The 21,483-nt window shown below is 41.6% G+C and overlaps 1 protein-coding gene across 3 annotated transcripts; it reads right to left on the bottom strand.

Annotated features, from left to right (window-relative positions):
• Nucleotides 1-770: 770 nt before the first annotated feature.
• homer1b (homer scaffold protein 1b) lies at nt 771-20,662 on the bottom strand. 3 transcript variants are annotated; one of them, XM_032515722.1, is made up of 9 exons: nt 20,192-20,662; nt 15,033-15,189; nt 13,053-13,184; nt 11,109-11,201; nt 8,421-8,569; nt 2,790-2,946; nt 2,421-2,531; nt 2,225-2,305; nt 771-2,103 (listed from the first exon to the last, which is right to left on the bottom strand). In XM_032515722.1, the coding sequence occupies exons 1-9, from the start codon at nt 20,209-20,211 to the stop codon at nt 1,912-1,914; spliced, it is 1,092 nt and encodes a 363-aa protein (XP_032371613.1). In that variant the 5' UTR covers nt 20,212-20,662; the 3' UTR covers nt 771-1,911. The 3 variants fall into 3 exon arrangements, with proteins under 3 accessions (XP_032371613.1, XP_032371612.1, XP_032371614.1); XM_032515721.1 differs by lacking the exon at nt 20,192-20,662 and having other exon boundaries at nt 15,033-15,632; XM_032515723.1 differs by lacking the exons at nt 771-2,103; nt 2,225-2,305; nt 2,421-2,531; nt 2,790-2,946; nt 20,192-20,662 and adding an exon at nt 5,108-8,140 and having other exon boundaries at nt 15,033-15,730.
• Between the last annotated feature and the right edge of the window lie 821 nt (nt 20,663-21,483).

Below are 21,483 nucleotides of genomic sequence, written 5' to 3'. Positions count from 1 at the left end.
ATAAGCAGCATTTCATGTGAGAATATAGCTTTTTAGAAATTGATTGATTATAAAGAAAGAGATTTTAAGATGCAGTTTTGGATTTTAGTGGTACAAGAGCTGCTTTAGAAGTGTAAGTTTTGGTACAAACCGTTTAACACTATGTGTTTACATTGTGTTGTTACACATTTTAAATATACAATGAAGAGGTTTTCATTGTTTTCCGAGAGACTAGATATTCTATAATAACTATGCAGTACTTTTCCGTGGGTTAATACACAACAATAAGCCACTGCAGGGCGTTACTGCATTTGAGTTATCCATCCATTCATTTACAATGTCATGAGTAGAAAGTTGTCTTATACAGTTCTATAACTATATCATCAGTGTTTTATCCAGCGTTAAAAAGAATAGAAACTGAGTACAGTTCTCAATTTAAGTGAAAAACTGTGGCCAGTTCCACTGAGGGTGGAGATTTACGAACACCTAGATGACACTCTATAAGCCCTTCATGTTGCACTACTTTGACCAGACAGGGCTGCCACACAGGTTCGCGGTCAACAGTAGTTCACTTTCTTTCGGACAGGGGGAATCAGCTGAGTTGCATTCATATCACCTATCTGCATTGAGTCCACTGAGTAGAGTACCTGATAAAGATAGATAGAGGTGTTGTATAGAGCCTGTCTGGTATTGCTCAGTGTGTGTGTGTATGTGTGTGTTGGTGTGCATGCGTGGGTGTGTGGATGCGTGTGTGTGTGTGTGTTTGTGTGTGCATGCATGCGTGCGTGCATGTGTCTGTCTGTCTGTCTGTCTGTCTGTGTGTGTCTGTCTGTGGGCCTTGATGTCCAAAAACAGGGTCTTTCTCTCACAGCACAAATCACACACACATATTATATACGAACATGTGTCCACGCATATGTGCTTTGAAGGCACGCGTTATATCTCAGGTCAGGCCTTGTTTAGGAACACACACCACACTGAGTTTGGCAGGAAGACAGGTCAGGTGTCTGTGACGGTGGAAGCAGTCTGGATACAGGAATTCTCATGTTGAATCTAACGTGGGCACACACCCTCTAAAATTCCTGTGTGGCACGAACAATGCCTCTGGAAGATTCAACACTCAGCTATCATGTAGGATTTTATATAGGGTGTGACTATGTAGGATACATACATAAACCAAACTTCCTTTCCCAGCAGCCCTGTGTAAATAGGTAAGAATGGTTTGTTGAGAGCCATCCTTTAATTCTCTGTTTCCAGTGACCCTCCGCTGGCAGCCTGAGCTCAAACATGGTTTCTCTGTTCAGCCCTTCTCTGTACAATAAGTCACTTTGGATCAAAGCATCTGCTAGTTAGAGTACAATATTTTGGGGGGATTTGGCAGCTTTGGCGCAGTTCTCTGAGTCTTAACAGCAATTATTTCCACATGACTTTCAACATTCCCCTTGGAGGGGGCACTTTAGAGAGAAAGAAAAGGGGTATGTGAGTGTGTGATGTGATGCTGCAAGCTGTGGTGCAGCTCTCCCAGTTAAACAGCAGGTGGCACCGAGGCACAGATCTCAAGTTAACTCTTTGAGAGTGTGTAGGTGGGTTTCGGGGGCAGTTGCAGTGTGCCAAGACAGGCTTCCCTACTTCTGGAGAGATCAATTCAACCGAGGTTACTCCTACACCAGCCAATCAGAAGGCAAGATGAGGTAGTCCCTGCGTTGTCTTGAACTACAGGAGTGCCTGTGATTATTGGGAGCTTGATTAGGAGAGTTAGCTGCCCGTTTTGAGCAAAATCAGAATTGGGGCAGTGTAGTGTCTCAGTTTTGATGTGTGCAGGGTGTAGAAGGAAGGTGGGGCATGGTGGGTAGAATCGGTGTGGGTGAGTTGGGGTTCTCAGGGTGTATATTATCATATGGCTCTGTCTGTGAAGATTAGGCAGCTCCGTCTCTAGCTGGCCTCCTCTATGAGCCGAGCCAAGGTGTCTCTAAGCTCCGTCAGCTCAAAGATCTTGCCGTCCAGCAGCTCCAGCAGCGTCCGCAGGCTCTTCCTGAAATTCTCCTGCTCCTCCTGGTTCTCCTCCAGCCGCTGCTCGGCCCCCACCAGCTGCTCCTCTAGCACCCGACTGCGCAGCTCCGTCTCCTGGAGAAGAGAAAGCATTGTTGTCAGGTTTGTGTCATTTGGGGTAAATAATGACAGATGGCATGCTGATAATTTGGCGAACAGTTATACTGTATGTACAATGCGTCTTGGTATCACTTACCTCAAGTTTCTGGGTAAGTGTGTCTTTCTGCTCCATCAGGTCATTCATGTTTTCTAATTCCTCTTTAAACTTTTCCATTTCCTGAAGGACATAACACAGATTAAAAGGCTGTGTAGCATGTAGGGTGTTACTGCATGAGCTATTACATTTCAAGCAAGGTACTTCCCCACTATCACACACACATGCACACACACACCTCTTCTTTATCCCTTAGCATATTCTCCAGTTCCTCTATGGTTTGGTTGAGTTCAGTCTTTTGGGATTTGATAGCCGGGGTTTGGTTGCTCTGGCACTCGAGCTCCGTCACCTAAAAGTACAAGATGGTGATCAAATGTCACATCCATGGTGAGAGAAGGACACAACAGTATTATGTTCTCAGTTTATCTTTTATTTTCAGACAACCTCTTTTTAACTCATCCTCATGCCAACAATCATCTCTCCTCTCTGTTTTTGCATCCTCTCATCTTGGCTTCACACCATCCCGTCCAAATGAGCCCTCTCATTTGATGTATATGAATTAATCACACATAAAAACAAGCAAGCATTCCTGTGCCCTGTCCCTCACCCGTTTGTGTAGTCTCTCGGCCTCCTCCTGGTAGGCAGCCAGTTGTTGTTTCCACTGTTTGACGTTGGCTGTGGATTCTAGCAGAGCTGCCGTTAGCTTGGCATTGTTCCCCTTTAGTGCTTCCAGCTCAGCCTCCCAGTGTTTTGTCATGACAGGGCTGCAGAACACAGGAACGTTCATACTGTCAGTTTACCACAACAGCAACATAAGATGACAAGTGCTTATGGTTTCATGCAATAGATGCAAGATATGTACAGTATATCTGAAAAGTAATGATGTCTGATTCTGCAAAATTGAGTTAGGAATGTGAAGGTTTATTTTTTCACAGCATATCACAACCATTATTGTTTGTAACCATCCATCCATCCATCCATCATTTTGAAACAATGGTTCCTTGGGCACAAATATGTAAAAGGCATTCCCCACCCCGTTCAGAGTAGTTTTCGGTCTATTTGTGTTAACTTTGCATCTCTTTTGGTTGTTTGTGTCTACTAGTCACCATTTTGACTTTCTTTGTGGTCATTTTGAGTCTTTTTGGGTATCTTTGATTGACATTTTGCAGGTGATGCAGGTGGGGACCATTCAAAAATTATGATTCCATCCATCCATCTTTGCGCCAGCACTGACAAAGACTTCAGCGGGCACTCAAATTGGAGGTCGGCACTTCCTGGCCTGTATCTGTGAAAGCAGCTGTCTGCCACATGAGTTGTAATCTGAGATTATATCATCAGACTGGCTGGAGACTAATCTGGTCCAGCTACTCACGGATGAGAAGATGAAATGAGAGATAAGGGAGAAGTGATTGAATGTGATTGAATTGCACGATGGAGTGGCATGTGTGGGAGAAAAAGGCAGCATATGGTCTGGGTAGTCAATAGTTCAGGGTTGAAGAGTAACATTAGATATAGGTACAAACTCAACTTTCTGGAGGGTTAATGCTTCTGCTGTGCATCTCCCCAGTTAGAAATGAGCACTGCGGTAAACATTTAAGATTTACATAATGCCCACTCCTTGTCTCACACATAATGTCTGATTTGGGCAGGAGAATGTATGAGAGACCTAAACATTGTTGAGTACAGACACTGAGTCAAGTACTTTTGAAAAGGAGCTCCTACTCCCACATACTTCTAAATCCCTCACAGCAGTATGGAACCACATACACAGAAAAACACAAAAGGAAGCTTAGCTCGCTCAAGGAGTGATGAGGGTCTGTGTATGACCCATAACAATGTTGTTTTCAGTTTTTTTCCGCCCCCTCACTGACACACACACACACATACACACACACAATATATATATATATATATACTGTATATATTCTCATATTGCAGCAGTACTCCACTATGCCATAACACCCACTCTGTGAAGTGTAAAAGACTGAAAACCTCAGATGTAATTCACACAGGACTCCCACGGCACCTTCAATTCTTACACAACAGCCACCCCCTCTGTAAGTGCAAGTGTGTCTGCCTGTGTGACGCATAGGAGGGAGACGACACTTCATCCTACACATGCACATATTAACTGACACACAACCACTCACACACACATGGAGTGATGCTGTCACCAAGGCACACAGCCCCGCCAATGTATAAACCCCACACAGCAGCGAGCAGCTCGGAGAGCAGGAGAGCAGGCGAGACGTCAAGATGTGCGGATGGAGAGAGACGGAGAAAGCAAAGTAGAGCGATGGAGGGAGAATTAGAGGAGAGAAGAGTGCAAGATGTTTTGACACTGGTGTTTGTCTTCATTAAATGAGTGGAAAGGCTGAATGGGGGGCATCTGGTTGAGGACAGCAGAGCAGAGCTGAAGGTGTGTGAGACACATGGAGGGTAAGTTAGCTGCCACTGTGTCAAGGAGCCGCTAATTGTAAAGATAATGTTGTTATTTACACAATACAAATGCCTTATCATGAGGATTTTATTAGCTAATTGTATTTTCTATATTTGCTGTTCATTTGATGTCATTTTTTTTATAATTCCACATCTATTCATGCAAGAACCACTTGTGATGTTAAACTGAAGAGAAATTACTTCCTTGTTTGTATCAGTTTGAAATTGTTAGACAATGTCTGCCCTGTTTTTTGAATACATTTAAAAAGAAAAGAAAAAAATGTAAACAATCTGCATTTGGTAGAGAAGATTGCATCAGAATTATAGAGTTTAATATTTAGTTTATTTGTTTTTATCTGTTTTATGTGAACAATATTCTGCCAACAAGAATATAATGCAGATGTGTCATGACAAAAAAGAGCACAGTTTTTAGTTTTTAATTGCATTTTATTTTGTTTTAATTGGTTAAAAAAAAACGTTTTTAAAATTGAATTCTGAATGTTTTTTTGTGGTTTGAACATAACATGTACACACTGCCAATACACCAGTACTCTTGAATAAAACATCAACACTCTGTTTTGTGTGTTACTACTTCACAACGTTAAGTAGAATTCTCCTCCCAGGCTCAATAAAGCTACCAAACACAAGCTTTGAAGCTTTTTCTACAGCCCACAGTGTTTCTGCCGTGTCCTGACCACTGTGCGTTGTCAGGTAGGTTCATCCTACTCGCATAGCACTTCAAGAAGCAGGGAGCAAGAGCGGTTGCCATGGCAGCACTGGAGGAACGGAGGCTCGTGGCACCCTGACGTATGACATCGGCACCGTCTTCGTTCACACAAACCCATCGACAGATGCCTGCATCCTCCAACAATAGAAGACCATTCACATACAGCCAAGGCAGTCCCAACTAAAGGTCTTCCAACATTCTGAACATCATTCAACAACTCCAACGCAGACCTGACAAACACGCCTACATCGTGGAATATAAAAAAAATCCTCTCACAGCCCTGCACCCTCATCCTCCTCTCTCTTCCTCTGCCCTATGCACCGACACAAACCAGCCTACACAGCCCCGCTAAGCAGCAGTGTGGTGTACATGTTATGGTGATGAGTCCTCATGTAATTCCAGACACATGGTAGAGACAAACCAAGACCATCAAAGAGGTCTGGTGCAACAGAAAAAAACAGCAAAATGCCTGTGTGTCGAGGTGTGTTTCTATATGTGGGTCTAAACCCAAATGAGGTAATATACAAGTAAACACATTAAAGTACACTACAAACAATTTTTATTCTTTTCTTTTGGCTATTAAATCAATGATCAGCTTATACACCAGTACACAAATTGACAGAAAAAACAGTTTCACTGCAGCTTGAGTCACATGAGACGCTGATAGAGCTACTGTAAGACGTGATGAACATGTGAGATGATGCACACGGAAGATATTAAATAGAAGAGGTATAATTCATAGAGAGAACAGATAGAATGAGGAAGAGTTATGTGGTAAAAGATGTGGACTGTCCAAGCATCTACACTCTCTGCATATGCCTCTGAGAAAATGTGAGACTGAGGTTTGCTTGCCATCTTGAATGTGGAGAGTCGACCCGGTCTCCCACGCATGCAGCATTAATAGACACATCAGCAGCAAGGCTGCAGCAGGCAGTGGGTGTCCTCTCTACATTATGCTCTCACTGCGAACTCAGATCTGTGTAGCCTTTCAGAGTTCATGATGTAGCAGTAGGGATTTCTGAGCATTTGCATTTGCATTTGAGCTTGTCACAGCTTTACAGGCTTTAACACACTAATAAAGAATACCTTTAAAGATCGCTACAATGATCTTTAAATATCTATAAAATGTTCTAAGCCTTCGCTCAGACAACAAGAGTTAAGCAAAAAAAAAAGAATGATAATACATTAAGCAATTGATTGATATCTTTAATTAATAAGAATCGCAGCCAGAGAAATAGTGAAACAAGTGGCACAAGATTACAGAGATTTTACAAGTGAAAAGACCTGTGTACAGGTCACAGTAGATAATAAGGACATTTCCTCTCCTGAGAAAAAAACACTTCTCTCACTCAAATGATTCAAACTCATCGCTCCATGTCCTTCTGTTTAGTTTATTTGTTCTGGTGAGTGTGTGTGCAGTTGGAGAATGTTTAGGTATATCAGTGACTCATGCACAGAATTTATACAATGCACCTCATTCTGTCGTTCTCTCGCTCTCTCCGGCTTCTGACACACACACACACACACCAACACACACACACACACACACACACACACACACACACACACACACACACACACACACACACACATACACACACACACACACACACACACACACTCTGCGGGCCTGTCTGTCTTTCTCTTTCTCTGCCTCCCACTACCCCACAGTATGTTATATAAGTCTGACATTAAAACGCTTCATCGACACCTTTTTTGGTGAACCTCACAACCACACAACTCTTCAGAGAGCCATTATACAAATCAAAAATATTTACATGGAACTTTAACCCTTTTATCTTACACAATCCACTAAATATGAACCAGAATTGATATCACAGAGAATATGAATTAACCATTTCAATATTCAATCTGCTGACAGGACACAAAAACAGCAGGAATGTATACAGTGTAACAGTAGTGCTGCATGCATAGAAGTGACACGTCACGTAATCTGTAATGCACCAATCACCATAAAAATCAAACTATTAGAATTTTCAATTAAAAAGATATTATTGCATTGCAGTAGGCAAACATACACAACCGGTCAAAAGTTTGAGGTCACTTACAAATTTTCAATCCACTCCATTTAGACAGAATACCAGCTGATCTGAGTGGGGGCTGATCTTTAATACAATATCTACATTGCCCATTATCAGCAAGCCTTCATCCAATGTTCCAAAGGCACATTCTGTTTACTAATCTGATATCATTTAAAAAAACAAACTGAGAAAACATCGGAGAACCCTTTTGTAATTATGTAAGCACATAATGTAATCTGAAAACTGCTGCCCTGGTTAAAAAAAACAATGCAACTGATCTCAGATGGTATTCTGTCTACAACTGAGTGCAATGGAAATTTCAAAGTGACCCCAAACTTTTGACCGGTAGTGTAAATCACTATAAATATATGTGAGTTTCTTTAACAAGCATGCTTAGAGTGGAAAAAAAATAATAACTTGAATAATTCCTTATTCCTGAGAAACACTTGAAGTAACATATTTTGCTGGTCGTGTGAGCGAAAATGCCACTCGTGTAATTCATTGCACCAAAAATTCCTCCTGTCTGGAGTGATGGCATGCTGTTTTACCTTACTTGTTAGCAGTTAGTAAACAGGCAGTGCACCAGGTTTGTAAAGAAGACCCTCCCTGTTGCTGACCTGCAATCCTTCCTATTTTTGGGAAAGTTTGTGCCTAAGCATTTTTTTTGTTTTGTGTAGTTATGATGTTGCAGTTTTCAGGTAATGACATCCCTATCAGAAAGAGCAGACCCGACAAGTCTTAAACTGTTCCCTAGGGAGGAAAAACACGAGAGAGCAGCAGTGAATAGAGGGAGTTCACTACCATGCTGGCATGCAACACATACGTACAGTAGGTGCATGCAGATGAAAAGAAAGACAGAGGAAGAAAGATGTATACTTCTGTGCCTCAGACAAACAGAATAGTAAAGGAAATCATAATAATGAATACTTGTGTTGTTTGTGTGTGATCTATGTGACAGTGAGTGTGTGTGGTCAGACTTGTCCATGTGTACTGTAGTAAACAGGACAACACAATACAATGTGGGGTGTACCTGTGTGCGAAGGCCAGTGCGTTCTGAGACGGCTCTGGACGCGTGTCCGAGTTGGGAGTCGTGTCACAGATGTCATCTGTGCCGTTGATGTTTTCCATGGGCGGAGTCACTGGGGTCAAAGGTGAAGAGAGCTCGCCGCCTGGTGATTCCTACATGTGAAATAAAGTTGTTCAGATGTTACTACTATCAGATAATCAATAAAACACAACTGAATTATTTTAATCATTGCATTCTTCTTTACACGGTTAGTCATTGTGACTACATATGGCAAGTATTGTGAAAACATTTTAAAAGCTCAACCATTTACTCGTCAAATTTAGACATTTGTGACATTTCACTATAAATAAATATCTGCGTGATACTCTCTAATGTCAATAATTTGAAATAGTAATGATTAAATTTACTGTGAGGTTACAAAAGCATACATCTTCTACATTTTTAGTTGTTAATGGTGTTCTGGATGCTTTTTTTCAGAGACACAGCCCTAAGCATACAAGACATGATGCGTTTAACATAACCTAAAAACCTTCGCTGTTTAGATTAAATAGCGAACAACTGGATAGCAGTTAGCATGAGAAAATATAGAGCACTGCTTGTAGCTAACAACTGTTTTCCTAACTGATTATGCTGTCAGTTGTGTGTTTGACGATTAATCGATTCATTTTGACACTATGAAATTCAGAGCCCAAGGTCACATTTTCAAATATCTTTGTTTGTCAGACCAACCGTTTAAATTTCTAAGATGATTCATTTACAATGATTAAAAGATTACAACATGTTTAAGAAGCAGGAACCAGTGATTAAATTACTTTAACAATTAACCAAACTGGGATCGCAATTATTTTCTGTAAATTGACTGATTGTTTAATCATTTCAATCCTACAGCACTTACAGAAAGGGACTTATAAAAACTCCTGTATAGTTAACTTATATGTAATTTATAAAATGTGTAATATTTAACTTGAGCAATCTTAACAACCTCTTATTACAACAAGATAAAAAGGCAACATGATAAAAAGAAAATTGCATACATTAATTTGGATCATCCTTCTCCTGAGTGTGTGTGTGTGTGTGTGTGTGTGTGTGTGTGTGTGTGTGTGTGTGTGTGTGTGGTGTGTGTGTGTGTGTGTGTGTGTGTGTGTGTGTGTTCTAGTGGTGGAGGTGGTGCTGTTTTGACACTCATAAAGCTCTTGCTGTTCTCGTAAAAAGCAAATTGAGCGTCTAAGTGAGCAGTTCCACATGTATAGGTCATTTAATATCTTACTATAGCACTGGGAAATTGCAGACTTACAGATTAATGCTTATCTTTATATTCCATACAACCACAGAATTATACAAGAGACAAATCATTTAGCCACTGCTCGTTCATAAAACAAAGCTATTAAGACTTAGGGCTTGGGCACAATATTTAGCACAATGACACTGCCTGTATGTCTCTAATGGACAAGAAGGAAGTGGGAGATAAGAGAAAGATTATTGTTATTGCTTCACTTTGTGCTTCACATTCATTCAATATCTGCTCACGATGCACGTCCACTGGGGTCTGGCCTATTGGGCTCAGCATAAAGCATTTAGTTGTGTGTTTTCTCTTCTTGTTTTAGCAGAGTAAGTCCTCTCTCATGTTTTCTAGCATATTTATAGAAGAGAAAAGAGAAGATCTGGAGGTTAGAAAGAAAGCCAGCAGGCATGTAGGTTCCAACAGTGACTTCCAGTAGTGAAACAGAGCAGCTTGAGGAGAGCAATGCAGGCTTGTAGCAGGAAGGCTGCAGCCTTTATAGTAACAGCCATCTCTCCAGTGTCACCACTATGGTGTGGCGGTGGCCAGCACATATACAGCCTTTAACCCCTGGTGAGAGAAAAGCTGTCCACTTGGCTTTATTAAAAAACATCCTCCCATGGGAAGCACAATATACTGTAGCATTTCAACCTGTATGGGCCGCAGCATTAATAGTACAAGTAATAGACTGCAGTACAGCGGGGGGGGGGGGGGGGGGGGGGGGGGCTGCTACCCTAGCCTCCAGTATGAACAGACGAGGACATGAAGCCTGTTAACAGCCCTTAGATTAAAGCACAGATTTCTCTGGGGATTCTCCTCTGAAACAAGATAATTTTCTCTCAGATAACTATTGCATATTCCACGCAAACAAATACCTATCACATTAGCAAATTATGTTGTCCGATTTATGGTGAGTCAACAGGCAGCTTTGTCTTTTTCTTGAAATGTATAGGGTGGATAGACAACATACACAGAAAATCTACCACACTGGTGTTAATTATATCAGGACTGTTATTCTTAACCTCAGTGCCTGGCTCTCCCAGGGGTTCATGCAGCAGGGGAAGGTAAATAAGTAAGTACTGCACTTAAGTACAATTTTGAAAAACCTTTATGAATGTATGCTACTTTATACATTCATCATACATTAAGAAGACAATATTGTGGTTTTTAAATGTATTTGACAGATCCTTCCTAGTCATTTTTTGGCTTAAGATTTTATATATACTTATAAAAAAGTGGTACAAGTCATTTCTGACCTTTTTGGCTTTTGAACCCTTACAGAAAAGCAGTGTCTGGTAGGGATCCCTTTGCACATGTTTTAGATGTCTATAAGTTATTAGCAGTTCCACCAAAAAGACATTTCCCCTTCTAAACTTCACTTTATTACACACTACATAGCCTACTGAACGTACCTGAGAAGGAGACGTGGCCATCTCCATTTTTTCTTGACTCTTCTCTTTAGCGAGCCGTGCTGCTTCTTTATACTCCGCAAACTTCTCTGCAAACTGGACACAAAACACTGCCATCAGTATGGACTGTGACTTATACAATACTGTGGTTTAATCTGTTTAGTAAAGCCGTATGTGCATGCGCACACACACACACAAACACACACACACACACACACAGATCAGTGTGTAATACATCAGTCTTAAAGCTGGCAAATTATTTTTTCATACATGTTTGCTATTTATTGTTGTATTAGTATTGATCTTGGGTGGTCACTGCTGAAAAACCAACTGCCTATGGGGACAAATAAGTTCTACTTGACCTGATAGAGAGAAGCTGTTGCCCATAACGACCCACAGTTTAACTTTACCTTACCCATAATGCCTTAGCAGAAACATGAGCTAACTAGGTCACTTTTAGTGACCTCTTCTATCGCAGATGTATACTTTTTACTTTTGCATACACAGAACAAAATAGACTGTGCAATTGTGTTTTCCTTGTTGAGATTTTTGTTAATAGTGTTGTTTTGTTTGATCAGAAGTGGCGAGTGGCTGAAGTTGATCTCAGGAGTTATTTTAGTCGAGAGCACATATACATCCAGCGAGCCTGAGGCAGTAAGGTGAGCTCAGCTGAGTGGATCTGAACAAATATAAACACGCTAACACATCCACACAAGCCCATATCACCAATGTCCCTTTAGGGTGTGGTTCATCACCGACACTACTCCCACAGTGTTACAGAGTAATTTAGTATATACAGTACTGCAGAGGGCTGAGTGGCGAGGAAATCAAATTGGTAGTGCTGCTGGAGCCGATCTTGTGTCTGCCATTAGAGGAGTTGCAATACGTAACTCAATATCATTTCACTTCAGTGCAATTATAGTTCTAGTACGGTGCTCTAAATGCAGTAGTTCTCAGAGTAAGTGCTTTAGGAGTGTTGGCACCGCAGTTATCTGAGAAGTGAATCTGAATTATTTCAACTTTAGAACACAAAAAATACTTCTAATTGCCTGGTAAGAGTCTGTTAAAACTGCATATTGGTACACTCCAGACACAGTTCCACAGTGTTATTACCACTCTGAATCAGTCACACTAAACGTCTCTACGTTAGCCAAGAAGATGAGAAAATTAACAAAACAAAAGATCAGATTTGTGAAAATTGTTTAAGCTTGATTGTAAGCTTTTCATTACAAAGTCTAATTAAGATTAAGATATGTTATGCACGAGAGACCTGAGAACAAATTATATATGTACAGTACAACATCACAACAAGACAAGTCAATGACAGTCGACACTCGTCACTTTCAAAAAATAGGAAAATATCTATGGCACATTTACTTCTTGGAGGGGTAATCTATCAATTTAGCATTCATAGAGTTTGGAGCCTTGTGAGGAACAGTTTTTCTTTTAAAATAGAACGGTCAAAATCAAAGCAGCAGAAGCCGAGATAGCCTGACTTTTGGTCCCTAATTTGAGTCATACCCCCAAAATAAAGCCAAAACTTAGAAGACCTTTACTTCCTCACACTTTGAGCTCCCTCCTGAGCCACTAAAGACCGTATACATCTTTTTTCAAAGGTCATAAAGTTCTTCTTAAGGAAAACACTAAACTACACCAATGTAAACCAATATGTCAAATTTGGGCTGCCAGGGATTTTCCAGAATTTTCCACTTATAGAATGTAGTTGTACAAAGGCGTAAATGATTGGGAAAGGGGAGTTTAAGATATAAAAAATAGTTGTCGAGGGAGGGAATTTTGGGACATCAAAAGATGGGTTTATACTGTGTTTATACTGAGTTTGGTTGTGGTATTTGTGTGTGAGTGTGTGTGTGTGTGTGTGTGTGTGTGTGTGTGTGTGTGTGTGTGTGTGTGTGTGTGTGTGTGGTGTGTGTGGTGTGTTTGTGGTACCTTGGCTAGATGATGCTCAGTGGAGAATCCCAGGCCGTAGACAGTGTTGGCTCTACTGTCCGCCCACTGGCCAAACTTCTGTGAGGTCTTTGTGAACGTCATGTTGGGACTGATGGTGCTGTTGATTATTGCCTGCAGGACAAAGGCAACACACTTAACACTTACTAAATTAACTTTATTACTGCAGCGTGTGTGCATAGTGCGTACAAATCAGAAAGTGGGTCAGATGAAAAGGCAAGGAGAATGTAAAGCCAAACATGTGAAATTTGCCTTTTATATTTCCGATTAAAGAATATTCACACACACATAAATCAGGATGACAGATGACAATATATATATGAAACATATTGTTGGAAGACACAGTTCACACATTAAAACCCAGCTGTATCTCTACTTTATCTTTCTGTAACTGTTGGTATAAGTAAGATCATGTGCCTATCAGACTCTCCAAAGTATTGCAGCATAGCCAAAAATATCAGCCAATTAATTGAGTTATAATTGATTAATAGAGCATTAATCGGCAACACTTTGGATAATCATGCTTCCAGTTTCTCAAATGGGAGGATTTGCAGCTTTTCTCTGTGTTATGTCATTGTGAAATGAATGCATCACCTGGGGTTTCTGTATTTCTGACACAAAAGAGATTACTGTAAATGACTAATCAATTAATCAATAATATATAATTGAGCATAGTTGCATCCCTTTACTTCATCTAAAAAAATAGCTTTGTTTGGGTTTCTGTTTGTATGTATGTGTGAGAGACAGGGGAAGCCTGAAAAGACATACATAGCTTCCGGTGGCGCAGGCTCACACCCACCAACACAATAAAATCCATTTTGGAAAGCTAACAGAGGACAGTTAATGTATGCACACAAGTTGGATTGATGAAAAAGAAATGAAATACATATTTGTGACTAGTTTAAAAATATTTACCTCTTCAATAGGAACCAATGAACTTGGTCTTAGTCTTGCCAAGAGGGTCTTAACAGACAGGGTTAGTGGAAGTAAGAAAGTTAGTCTTTTCCTTTTTATCAGTTTCTTGACACTGAGAAATATATCTTCTACTTTACATGAGCTAAAATAGAAGGCTACCTCTAGGTCTTATATAATTCAATCTCCCTTGTTAAATAACATTAACGGAGAACAAATTAATTGGTTGATTAATTAGCAGTGTTGTGTAATGGTTCACATTCGGGTTGCAATTAATACATAACAATGAGTTTGGGAGGGGTAGCAGTCAGTGAGTTTATGTTTATGTTACACAATAGCTTAATTCACTGATCAAGTATCTGTTGATTGTTGTGCGATATGAGAGGGCTGTTCAGTTGCCCAGCAGAAATTGTTCACCCACAGTTGGTGATCACTGATTGCAACCTGTGTGACTTTGCTTTTCTCCCATCAGTCCTTCACATTTGTCTGACCTTCTCCATCACCTGGCTTCACACTTTTCTGTCTTTGCTGCACTACTTATTTCTTTTACCACCCATTCTTTTCACTCTGTCATCTGTTTCTCTCATTAAACTTCACCCCTCCTCTCTCCATAGCTGGCGGCAAGCGTGCATGTGTGTGACTGGTCCATCCCTATAAATCACACCATGGCCTGCAGAAATATCCCTCCTGGATCTCTAACAAGAATATCCTCAGACATAAAGTGTGGATTTTCAAGTGCTGACAGACACACATAGACATGCACACACAAACACAGTAGTTGCATACCTACACACAATGAAACATGAGCTGTCAGGCTTGGGACAGACTGCAGCAATGACCTCTTTTAAGATGTGTTTACACATTAGATTCAGCAGATCACAGTATCACTAAAATCTCCTGGAAGGCTGTTTGACATCTTTACAAAACCATGTCAGTTGGCAGAAAACAAACAAACAATGGATTCAACTGGGGGTACGGTATAAAGAAATCTGTGTTTTGTGTGCGACAAAGTGTGTACGGTTGCAGTAATAATCATAATCAACTGCTCACCTTGGTGCCATCCAGGCTGATGATGCGGTAGACATTGCGCGTACTGTCGTAGAAGTAGGACACCGTGACGGCATGCTTGCTGGTGGGCAACCAGTTCTTCTTGGTGTTGGGGTCAATTTGGAAGACGTGGGCCCTCGTGCTGTAGATGGGCTGCTCCCTGAATGGGACGAAGAAGAAGTGATGAACTTCTTTGTGCCGCAACACCAATGTCTCACCAAACCCTCCAGCTGCACCGCAACTCCTATTGCCCACAGGTGAGTCAGATCGCCCTGGCAACCGAATTACCAACTCGCCATCCTCCATAGTTACACCACAGTGAGAGAGGCTGTCAAACGACTACGAAATATACTTAATGCCATGTGTAAATGGATAACAAGCTAACTGAGCCGTCAAACTACAACTGCTACTACTCATACATTATTGCTCTACTTGTGAACCAATACACTGAATTGATGCAGCTATTCAACAGAAACTTTTTCTGTCTTTCAATCTGTGTAGCCAGCGCTGTCTCTCTCTCTGCTCTGATATGGAAATGCCTGCAGCACTGAGCGAGGGTCACACAGGGGAGTACAGAAGGGGAAAGGAGAGGGTTTAAGGCTAAATATAGACAGTAGTCCACGGTTAACTACCAAAGACACACCCCACAGAGCTGCAGTTTCCACACAGACACATAATGCATGTGCATATACCTTGTAAACATGCACACACACTATGACACCAAAGTGATACATCATAAATCTGCATTTATGTCTATCATGAGTGTGTGAATTTGTGCCTCTGTAGCTTAGATCAGTAGATGATCAAAACTCCATGACAGACTCATCAAGGAGTTTGGATGACTATATTTCTTATTGACCCCTGTATGACACTGAAACTAGAGTTAGGATTCACCCCTATCATCATCTTTTGTTTTTTGACCATCCAATCACCTGTCACTCATGCGACACCTTCACCCTTTGTCTGTTTATCCCTCACTCCTCGATTTGCTCTTACCATGCCCTAATATATTCTAGCATTCATTGTTGGGGCTTCTTAGGTAATATTTACAGTAAGTACAGACACACACACACACACACACACACACACACACAACACACACACACACACACACACACAGACACACATAAAGCACAGGGTGCAGAGGGAGATATTCTGGGATGGCAGTGCTGGCAGAGCAGGAGATAGAGAAGTGCTTACACTGCACTGAGGGGGTGATGGGGGACATCAAAGGCTTGCTGTATAAATGAATATTAAAATTCAGCGGCAACACCCCTCCTGTGTGTGATTAGCCAAGACTCGAAAAGAAAGAAAAACACGGGGAGAGAGAGGGGTGGGGTTGTGGGGGGGGGGGGAGAGAGATTTGACAGCAAGAGAAAGAAAATGATGGGGAATGTGGAGAGTATAGGAAGTCAGAGAGTGAATCTGGGATGATTAATGCCGCTTCACAAAGCTGCTTGTGGAGTGCTGTGCACGAATTATTATAATCAACAGCAGTGTAAGTGGCAGAACTGTGAGTCATTTCAAATCTCTCCCAGCACACATCACACAACCACCGCCTGTCCGTATGATCCGTGCAATAGCCGCTTGGCAACTAGCATCCTTTTCCATTGCATAACTTGACTGAGCTGTGGCAAATTTTGTGCTTGATTGTGTTTGTACCAAACACAGCAACATTCTTGTGCTTTGATTTTTACATGAACGTCTGTGCCAAAGAGTTTTGTTCCAACAAAAAAAGCAATAATTAATCCTACAACCAGACTTTTAAAAGAAAGCCCAATAAATGATGTAATGTGATTCAAGTTACATGCTGCTTTCTAACTAAATACACCAATAACCACCCCCAACCAGCACCGTCAGACACCTCCTACTAAGAGCCTTGATCTTTCCGAGGTTTTTTCCCTAAAAGGGAATTTTTCCTCGCCACTTGCTCTTGGAGGAATTACTGGAATTTTGGGTCTTTGTAAAAGTGTGGTCTATAACTACTCTATCTGTAAAGTGTCTTGAGATAACTATTGTTATGATTTGATACTATAAATAAAATTCAACCTATTTATACAATTTTCTTCTTCAAAAGCAGGCATGTCCATAACACCAAACACATCAGGCCTATCATACGTGCTTCCACTACAGCAGTTCTGGTCTGATCCAATAACCTGTCAGAGTAACCGGTTATGGGATTGCATGGAGGTCAATTCAGTGTGTGTTGATCCTCTCGCACTCTAGCGATGAACAGTACATGTGGGCTGCATTGGGACACAAGAAAAGCAGCAGGGAAGGCCTAAGATGTTCTGTATCTTCCATCAGTGCATGAAAGAAGTGCATACAAAAGTGTGAATGTGAAAACAAAAGCTTCCCTTGCACTATAAGAGGGGAAACGTGGTCAGAGGAAACGGAAGAGGAAAGAGGAGAATGGAGAGGAAGAGGGGGAAAGTATGCAAGGTGTGTAATTTTAGTGGGATGTGAATGAGTGGTAAAGGAGAAAGTGTGGAGGAGATAGGAAAAACACTGAGGAGGAAGGGAAGGGGTGTTTAGCATGCAGAGTGTACTACGTGACACAGGGGCAGGTGACGGAAAGTGAATGGTAAAACAAAAAGAGAAGGCAGGCAGAATGAGAGAGGGAGGGAGAGCGATGAAGTGAGAGAAGAAGGGTGGGATGAGGAGAATGTGGAGGAGGTGATAAATGTAGGAGAAGATAGAGTGCTGAGAAGAAGATGAAGGAAGTGGGAAGCTCTGAACTGCTGCACAGAAACAATTATGTGAACTATGGCTGCTCAATAAAAAAACATATTTTCTCACTTACCTCCAGTGGCATCTAGCTATAATAGTTTTGATTTTATCTGCCCTGGTTTTAGGATATTTCTGTCTCCACCCCAGTACAATGGATGTGAACAAAAAATCCATAGATAATCCAAATGTGAACAGTTATCATTAAGTGATGTTTGTGGATTTTGTTTGAAATTAAAAATGGTGTAATAAAGTGTTTGTTGTTTTTCGCAATTAGGGTGAACCGATTCTTCAAAATATGTTGAACTATGCCACACATCTCAACTCTACACATGTTGACATAGGTATTGATCGGTTGAACAACAATACACCAATGCCTACAGGGAATTTCACATGAACACACGCACGCACACATGCACACATCTGCAGTTCCAGGATGGGCAACAGGTTGCCTTTAGTGCCCTTTTTTGCTTTAGGGGTTTAATGCACAGATGTGGACACTCAGTCTTTGAGTCACAGTGTGTAACCAAATAGCTTTCTTTCTTTCTCTTCTCTCTCTCTCTCTCTCTCACACACGCACACACACACAACACACACACACACACACACACACACACACACACACACACACACTTTATTCCACAAAAGGCAGCATTTTCTTTTCTACTTTAGTGTCCCCTTTAACTTTGTAGCTGCACATATTTCTGCAAACAGAGATACAAAAGTATCATGAAACAGTCCATCTCAGGAGATCTCCCTTTCCTTTGCTACCTCCATCCCAGTTTTGGAGGTAGCAAGAAGTTTTCCTTGTTTCCAGAGTTCTATAATAATTCAACAGAGTAGAGCTTGAAGGCAAGTAGATCTTATTTAAGGTAGAGAGAGGTCATTAAAAGGGAGAGCTCCCTGTTGCTCTATTTACTGGGAGCCTCTTCGATGACCTAAGATGTGCCTGTGAACACACTCTCTCTCACACACCCACACAAACAGGCAAGAAACTGAGTCCGTCTGTGCATTAATTGAATTTGGCCAAGGAAGTGAGAGCACAGCAGAGAAAGTGTTGATAGGCATCTCCAGTTCTCGTTCAACACTAATGTTCTCTTCTGTTCCATTACCATTAGAGCTGTAAGTTGCTTTATATTCGACCACAAGGCCTGAAGTAAAATATGACTCTATCTGTCTGTGCCATTACTGCTAGACAAGCAGCCACACAACTGATCGGCACCTGTGTAGGCTGTTATCTCATCTGCACCTGCACATATTCAGACTTTAATACACACACTGAATGTAGCAGTGCTTTGAACCACAGTTTACAATTTATTCCACTGTAGATCAATTGAGTCATTGAGTCAGTTGCATAACAGTAACTTAGTCATCAGTGTGACAGAGCCCAGTGGAGAGCTGAAGCTGAGTGGGAGACTGCTTCTGAATGATGTCCTGCCCACACTGTAGGAGGGCAGAGTGGGCCCTGGGAAGCCTCCAGTGTATTGCAGATAGTTAATGCAGGAGTTTTGGCTGATGCCTTGCCAACATGCTTGTGCCATATTGGTAACCTACTGCTGTGCAATTAATCACAATGAACTGCGAGAGGCAACTATTAATGAACGACAAGCTTGGTGGGGGGTAATGGGCCGCTGAGCTCAGGGTTAGGGGACATGCAAAGAAGCAGTGCTCTACACTAGGCGTATAAATCACTGATTGGTGCCTGTTGTTGATGTATTACATAGCGGTCAATGTGCTGCCATAGAGACAGGAAGCCACTTTCTGTCATTAGAGCCTGGTGCAGCGTTGTAGCTGCTGACATTGCCCTTCTTCTGATTTTATACGGTTCCCAAACCTTCTCAAGAGCAGGACCCGGAACAGGATGTACATCAGGCCACAGATCGCTGAGAATATTTGAGAAGAAATGCTTTTGTTACACACCTTCTTTCAGAATTACATAACTAAAATGTAGGCGAGAAATAAATAGTAGAACAGACAGACCTAGAAAAATCAGCATTTGTAATTACTCTTTCACTGAATGTAAGCCTTATTGTTTCATGTTGGTGACTACACCCAAAACACATGTACTCCCACTATAACCCACTTAACCCAATTTTGATCCTAAGTATGATGTAAACAGTGCATATTCAGAGGAATACTTTGCTTTATTACATGTCTCAAAATGTGTGTTTTTTTAGTGTGCAGCACATCAAGGCCGTCAGAAGATCACCACTGAACCACACATGTCACACAACCTACCTCAGCTATCCACCACCAAGTTTATCATATGTCATGTAGGACAGAGATACATTTTTACGCATACACCCGGGTCGTTATGCGTGGTGTGGTTTCCATGGAAGGGAAGTTCATACCCTGTGAAGCAGCCGCAGCTGATATGAATACAGAAAGGAGTGATAGGGAACTCAGTCACCCTGTGGGATAATAATCACACTTACCCCATTGTTAAGGTTGACATGGAGGCGATCGCAGATCTTTTTCACTGGCAATAAAAACGTATATCTCGGATTGGCTGCTGCGTATGAAGGTCTTCTCTCTACACGACAGTCTTCGATGTATCACCGTCGGTGCGTCTGCAGGAATTTGATGACAATTGGTCCATTCCCCTCCGCTGTCACCGCATGAAATCACACATACATGTCGTTCTGCACATGGCACGGATATCAGACCTTCTGCTTTGGTGTTGAGGGTTTGGTGATGGAGCAGCAGCAGTGCCGCTGTGGGAGATCCAGCGCAGAGTCCAATGGAGGTCCGACAGGCGCCCTGCTGATGTCGTGTAAATTACAGATCCTCGCTGGAAGGGTGGAGAAGCCCTGCTGCCTGAACTGGGAAAGACAACCCTCATTTAGCCACTAGATAACGCACAGCATCACACTGTCCACCCGCGTCTCTCTCTCCTCTCTCTCTTCTCTCTCTCTCTCTCTCTCTCTAATTATCACAGGCTCGGCTACACCCCCACTCTCTCGCCCAGACTACAGCTATTTCACAGCTATTCCACACACTCAGGATTACCAGTGCATTTCTATAGAATAAAGCCGATTTCTGATATGGCTCTGACTAAACCTGCAATATATTGTCCTTATGCCACATCGATGTTTGCCTTTTTCTTTCTTTTTGGATTTTTCTTTTCTTTTCTGATTCGCGTGACAAATGCCTTATCGCCTTATCAATGCTGATAGGCTATGCGGAGTCGTTTGCATAGATTAAAACATCCTGCAGTTTCTACGCTGTGGCTGTAGCCTATTTGTGCTTTATTGATCAAAGCCTATCCGCAGACCCCTGTGTGTACCCCGCCCACCCAACCGCTCCACATCTGGCTGATGCATCCGCTGCCCTCCTCCTCAGACCACTGTCAGTTCGGAACTGCATGGGTCACGATACCGTCCTCCGCAGTGAGGTCACTCGGTGCTCATGGGAATTATGCTATTTGATGGTTTATTGTTTTTTAAGAAGTTTATTGGAAAGTGGCCTCCTCCCCAAATGCTCAAAGAAAATGTTCCATGGCTTTAGACTAATAGGCTATCCATAGGCTAAGTTTCCTCTCTAAGTTTTTTAAATCTCTAAGCAGCATTATTATTGTATTATTGTGTCCAGTGAACAGGTCACTGATCCCTTCAACATAACACAATGTAAACAACCAAGAAAATAACCCAGTTCATGGTCCATCAGTTATTTAGGCTTGTGTCTGTCAATAAATCAATTGTCTTTGGCAGCCTGCAAACATATGACA

The sequence above is a fragment of the Etheostoma spectabile genome, chromosome 5 (assembly GCF_008692095.1).
Source record: "Etheostoma spectabile isolate EspeVRDwgs_2016 chromosome 5, UIUC_Espe_1.0, whole genome shotgun sequence".
Classification (NCBI taxonomy): Eukaryota; Metazoa; Chordata; class Actinopteri; order Perciformes; family Percidae; genus Etheostoma; species Etheostoma spectabile.
Note: the sequence above shows the minus strand (reverse complement) of the source record. Positions and strands in the feature narration are given on the sequence as shown.